Source organism: Polistes fuscatus, unplaced genomic scaffold (assembly GCF_010416935.1).
Source record: "Polistes fuscatus isolate 324 unplaced genomic scaffold, CU_Pfus_HIC Scaffold1, whole genome shotgun sequence".
NCBI classification, from domain to species: Eukaryota; Metazoa; Arthropoda; class Insecta; order Hymenoptera; family Vespidae; genus Polistes; species Polistes fuscatus.
Window position 1 is genome coordinate 16,007,530 of NW_025112997.1, and position 6,410 is coordinate 16,013,939.

Consider the following 6,410-nt stretch of genomic DNA (forward strand, 5'->3'; position numbering starts at 1 on the left):
TTACTCTTACTCTTACTCTTACTATTACTCTTACTATTCTTCTTCTTCTTCTTCTTCTTCTTTTCTTCTTCTTCTTCTTACCTTCGACCATTCTTTCTTGCCAGCTTTCGACCGACTGGAAGGTCTCTTCCACTTTACTTACAATCACTCTACCACGCCGTTGTTACTCTCTGACCTTCCTCCTACCTTTCCTCTTTCGCTTTCTATCAAGCGAACGCGAAGACACAAGGCAATTTAAAGATGTGTAGGAAAGTAGAAGAAAATATTATCAATTATGAGAACAATCTCTTCCCTGTTGTTATGATAAATAGCTCTTTAGGAATTTGATTATATGTACCTTTAATTGCTAATTAATCATAAATCTTATTTATTTGGAAATTGATTGTTATAGTAATTTGCTAGACATATAAATTATGACTTTATATTATATATAATTTTGTTTCTGATTTTAATCCGAATAAATTATAATTGTACATCATAAATTATTGTAATCAGCGTACTCATTGAATTCTTCTCATATTAATTAAATATTTTTTTTATTACATTTAATACATTTTGATACATGTTCATGTTTTATTTAAATTTCGCACTTCCCTCTCTCTTTCTTTATCATTATTATTATTATTATTATTATTATTATTATTATTATATTTTAATATTTTTTATATTGTTTATTTCGAATTATTGAGAAAGCATTAGGCGTATACTTTAGATTTTAAACTTCGGATGCAATATTTACTCAATGCAATGGTTATTTAGAATTGAAATTCTATCCAGTCATTTGAGTTATATTCTACAATTCTCTCTAATATTGGATGGTTATATGTATATATTTATGCAGAAAAGTTATTTAAAGAATTTCAGAAAGTAAATGTACTTTTAACAAATAATAATAAACATCGATTTTTAATAAGCCTTTTTTTAATTTTTAAATTACACGAGAAATTTTAATATTTTTGCAATATCCATATTTTTTATACTATTTATTTGATTTATAGTAGTTTAAAATAAAAAATGTTTTCTGTTTGTTTTTACGACGATAAATAAAAGTTTAGAAAAAAATAAAATCGCAATCATATTTTATAAAATTTCGATTTTCCCGCTAAAATTTCAATCGATTAAGGTGCGTTTACACAAAATTTTTCACCAGATTTACGAGATGCATTCCAAAATTAAAATATTTTTTGTGATTTAATATCTTTTTATTTATTCACATTTATCTTATTTTGAGTCATTTATGTACATTTTTGTAGATTTGGCGTGCCTTTTGAATATCATACATTATGTGAAAGTAATATCGATATAATTTTATGATTTCATTTTCTTTGGTTGGTAACCATGAGATTACAGAGATTGCAAATGGCGACGCCCGTTGTATAACGCTTTTTGCGTTTTGTTGTGTATCATTTTCAGTTTTTAGTATAAATAATTTTGTCTACATCTATTGATATATATTTATATATATCTATATACATAATATATTCTTTTATTCAAATCATACATTTTTTATTGCAATGTCAAGTTCTAGTGATAGAAAAATAGTCAAAGAAAATAGTGAAGTAGAAAATATGTCGCAATATACGGTACATCGTCAGAAACCAAAATTCGTGAAGAGGTTAGATTTTGATGAAACTATTCCAAAGTTAAATACTGTCGATAAATCGAAAGGACCCGATGCTAATATGATTAGAATTGATGAAAAAGTGGAAGGAATACCTAGAACAGAAACAAAACTTATTGTACCTAGCTGTACGGAACTTTACGGTTATATGATTCAACCAACAACAGAAGATGACTCTGGTGAAACTCAATACATAATAATAGATTCAACTGAACGATTGAATAGAAAAAGATCAAATTCTTCCACTGAAATGGAAGATTTTGAAGAATCCACACAAATCAATGATGATCATCATATTGATATAAATAAAAATATGTCTTTAAATAATTCTAGACACAATAGTGCATCAAATGTGATTGTGAACAAATCTCCTGTATTAGTTAGAGATGCATACTATTACAAAAGGAGACATGAACGATTCTTTGCAAAGAATGTTCAAAAGGATAATGTAAATACTGCTATAATTGAGACTGATAACTATAGTAATAGAAATATGAACTCACAATTTCTTAATACAGAGCAGGATGTTAATCAGTGTTCTGAAATTTTTATGCCTGCTGAAAGACAAAGAAAAATAGATAGCAATAAAGAAAATCAAGATGAAGAAATTTATGTATCGAAAAACATAATTGTTCCTACTTCCTCGAACTCTGCTGTGATAGAGGATAATATAATTATTAAGAATAGTTCCATAGATGAGTATATATTTAATACCATATGGCAGGATTTTACTCCTCGAAGTCCTGAATTTTCTATGCCTGCCGCTAAACAGAGAAAAATAGATTATTTTAAAGATGAGAGTGATAAGGTAATTTATGTACCAAAGAATATGGTTAATCCTACTTTCTCGAACTCATCTGTGATAGAGGATAATATAATTATTAATAATAATACCGTAGAAGAAAATACTACTGATATTGAGTCGATTTCTAGTGACGATAGTGATACTATAGATCAAACAGAAATTACAGATTTTAAAAGCGATGATGATGAAATACTAAACATTTTGATAGAAGATACAGAAGATAGTAAGGATATGATTTCTTTAGCAAATAACTCTATTGCTGGGTTTAATACAGTACTCAAAACTTCATGTGAAGTTATAGACAAAGATTCTGTTGCATCTACCAAAGATTCAGATGGGATATATTCTAAAAAAGAATCTAATAAGAGTACATTTCCCTATAAGATCAAAACTAGATGGGCTAATCAATCTTTACAAGATTTTGATGAAACATTCTATTCTAACGCAGAATCAATCAAATCTGAGTCATTTGTGTTTCAAAATGATCATGCGTTAGAGGAAATATCACAGGTAACTACCTTTTCTAATGAAAGCGCAGATAACCAATCAAGTCAAACAAATTGTTTTATAAGTACTGCTACATCTCCAGAGAAGACAAGTAATTGTCCTGCAATGTCTTTACAAATATTAGATTCTTGCAAGAAAAGGCGTAGAATCAAAAAGTAAATATTTTTAATAGCTTATTAAAATTTTGCTACATACCAATATATATATATTTATATATATATACACACACATAATTGTATTTTTTATTTAGGAAAAGTTTAACAGCAAAATTACAATCATTAGTAAATAGGCAAACATCTTTTGTTCGCATATGGCTGCATCAAATAAAGCAAGCAGATATCGATGGTACCTTGAGCCCACATGTAGACGTATATGTGGATAAATGTACAACTCATCTAAATAGACAATTTTTAGAAGGAATTGTCTTAAGTGATCCTTTTAATCTTTTAAATAATAATGAAAGTCAAGAAAATTCTAATTTAAGTGAATCATCATATAAAATGATTACTATGGTTATTGTACCTGATATCGTAGGTAAAATAGAAATGAAATTAGAAAGCATTGTGAAAATTTATCCACCATGGGATATAATAGATAAATCTAAATCAGTATTAAACATAACTTATATTAAAATGGTTTCGAATGAGCAAAGAAGAGCCATTCTTAATCAAATTAACATTTCTGAAAGAAAAAAAGAAACAGTACTGATAGAAGAATCTAATTGTTTATGTTTAGAAGCGAAAAAAATAATTTCTTCTTGCAAAGAAAGATCTAATGATAAAAGAATTGATGTGATGACAGAAATATATAATTTTTAAACAAAATAATGTATTTAAATTTAATGATAATAGTAACAATCAAGAAAAATCTAATATCGTAGATAAAATTGCAATAAAATTGGAAAGCATATAATAATGCTTGAAAGGATATAATTGATAAATTGCAATAAGTGTTGAACATAATTTATACTAATATAATCTTGAATGAGCGAAGAAGAGTCATTATATTAGTTAAATTGACATTCCTAAAAGAAGGAAAGTAAAATTATGAATTTGCAATTCTTATATTATAATGTACAACAGTATTATAATATATATCACAGATTTTAACAAATTGTATGTAATGTTATTTTTACATGTTGCAATACCTAATTGTACACGTTTTTTTATTGTATTTTCTTGACATATATTTACAAATACATTTATATTTATATTTTACATATTTTAAAAAAATAAATTTCTATTGATTTTATTTTATTATTATATTCCTAAATTTTTTCTTCTTTAATATATATTCTTCTACTTTAAATATATCCCCTGCAGGTTTACCAACTTTACTTTTATTTTTTTCAAAGTGCGCTTGCACCTTGAATTGTGGTTGCGCATGCGCATAACATTAACCTCTTCATGACGTTTTTTGATTTTTAATTATTAATAACTAATTAAATAATTAATTAATAAAGTTAAAAGTTATGTATTTTAAATAAAAATTTTGTTAGCAAATTAGTGCACTTATTCATTTTTTTATGCTGTGGCCAACTACGTTGCTTTACTGAGAAATAAAAAAAAATTTTCAGATTTTTAATTATCAATAACTAATTAAATAATTAATTAAAAGACATAACAAATATGGATTTCGAATTAGCAGATAGCTAGCAATTAAATGTGTATCTTCATTTTTCTTAGTTCTGGAGGTTCTGTGCCAACTTGTTTGCGCTGTGCTAGCGTGATATAGAATTCATCTTATTTTATGGCTTGTTCGGTAGATAGCATTAGTATCTACACATTATAGAAGTTTTTTTGTGTATCGTGTCCAGTAGATTATTAACAAGTTATTGTTCATTTTCATACAATTATTTAAATTTGACGCTATCTTTTACGACATAAAATTTTATTTAGGTATGTTGTATATAACTATAATTTCTTTTGTTTAATTTATCTTATTTTATATGTTACCAATGTTATGAGATTGATGCGTCATATATTTGATATGATTGTAATGATAAGAACATTATAAAGATAATCACAATATTGTCTTATACAATTGTTAGAATCGACTCTTAATTTTATTATCCATAAAATCTAACATACGTTAAGTATCTCTTATATCCATTTGCCTACCTAACCTCTAATGTTGTTTTTTTTATTCTTTTATTATTCCATAAGGAATTATGTCTATAGCTCAAGATCGTCCCGAGTTATATGAAGAAGTGAAATTATACAAAAATGCCAGAGAAAGAGAAAAGCATGATAATCAAGCCGATCTCTATGCAGTGGTTAATACTTTGCAACACTTAGAAAAGGCTTATATCAGAGATTGTGTTACACCGAAGGAGTATACAGCAGCGTGCAGTAAATTGTTAGTTCAATACAGGGCAGCATTTAAACAGGTATGTGTTCCAATATGATTTTTATAGACCAACGTTATTATTTATCGTTAATATTATCTCATATGAATATCTTATGTTAGGTACAAAGCGATCAATTTCCTACAATAGATGCATTTGCAAGAGCATTTCGGTTAGACTGTCCAGCTGCTTTGGAAAGGATTAAAGAAGATCGACCCATTACGATCAAAGATGACAAGGGAAATACTTCTAAGTGTATTGCAGATATTGTTTCTTTGTTCATTACTTTGATGGATAAACTACGACTAGAAATCAAAGCAATGGATCAATTACATCCAGATTTAAGGGATCTAATGGATACTATGAATCGTCTAAGTATATTACCCAGCGACTTTGATGGAAAAGAAAAGGTTGCCGAATGGTTACAAACATTGAATAATATGTCAGCTTCAGATGAATTATCAGATACACAAGTGAGACAACTTATTTTTGATCTAGAAACATCTTACAATGCTTTCAACAAAATATTACATAATTCTTAACTCTAAATATTTACCAAATTCACTGCTCAGACATATTATTTTTTTTTAATGCAGTGATAGTTATTCTGATGGTTCAAGTTATAATAACGTGTAATTGCGTAAGTTTTTGCAATGAAAACTATTCGTGTCGAATTATATTCCTCCGATTGTTCCTTCAATTTTATGCGAGGATAATGGTATCGAAGGATTTATCGTATTAATATTTGCTCGCTACGTGTAATTATGTTAAATATAAGTGACGTATATATATATATATATATATGTATATGTATAGCTATGCACAGAGTTAACTATTTTCGATGCAATACTTTCTAAACCATACACAGTGAATTGCAAAGTATGTGACATCTGATGTTAAATATATATATTATTAGAGTGATAAAATGATTTATAATTATCAATTTCTATTAAGAGAAAAGAAAATAGTAACCAAAATTCATTAAATGAACTATTTTTAAGATTTTGTTGTATTTTATGAATTAAGGGATAACTTTTTGATAATTTTAAGTCGAATGTTTGCGAACTACATTCACATTTAAAATAGTCTAATTGTAAGACAAACACATATGTTGTGTTTGTTATTACTAA

The 6,410-nt window shown here is 26.9% G+C and overlaps 1 protein-coding gene across 2 annotated transcripts; it reads left to right on the forward strand.

Annotated features, from left to right (window-relative positions):
- The first annotated feature begins 1,367 nt into the window (after positions 1-1,367).
- On the forward strand, positions 1,368-6,201 carry LOC122516842 (vacuolar protein sorting-associated protein 28 homolog). 2 transcript variants are annotated; one of them, XM_043635041.1, is made up of 4 exons: positions 1,368-3,088; positions 3,184-3,467; positions 5,099-5,322; positions 5,403-6,201. In XM_043635041.1, the coding sequence occupies exons 1-4, from the start codon at positions 1,515-1,517 to the stop codon at positions 5,820-5,822; spliced, it is 2,502 nt and encodes an 833-aa protein (XP_043490976.1). In that variant the 5' UTR covers positions 1,368-1,514; the 3' UTR covers positions 5,823-6,201. The 2 variants fall into 2 exon arrangements, with proteins under 2 accessions (XP_043490976.1, XP_043490967.1); XM_043635032.1 differs by lacking the exons at positions 1,368-3,088; positions 3,184-3,467 and adding an exon at positions 4,693-4,831.
- The last annotated feature ends 209 nt before the right edge of the window (positions 6,202-6,410 follow it).

Excerpts from the sequence above, each read along its gene's own strand:
- LOC122516842 (XM_043635041.1), top strand. The coding sequence starts at position 1,515 with ATGTCAAGTTCTAGTGATAGAAAAATAGTCAAAGAAAATAGTGAAGTA. Across the intron at positions 3,089-3,183 it reads AAAAGGCGTAGAATCAAAAA|GAAAAGTTTAACAGCAAAAT; the intron begins GTAAATATTTTT and ends TTTTTTATTTAG. Across the intron at positions 3,468-5,098 it reads TATTGTACCTGATATCGTAG|GAATTATGTCTATAGCTCAA; the intron begins GTAAAATAGAAA and ends TTATTCCATAAG.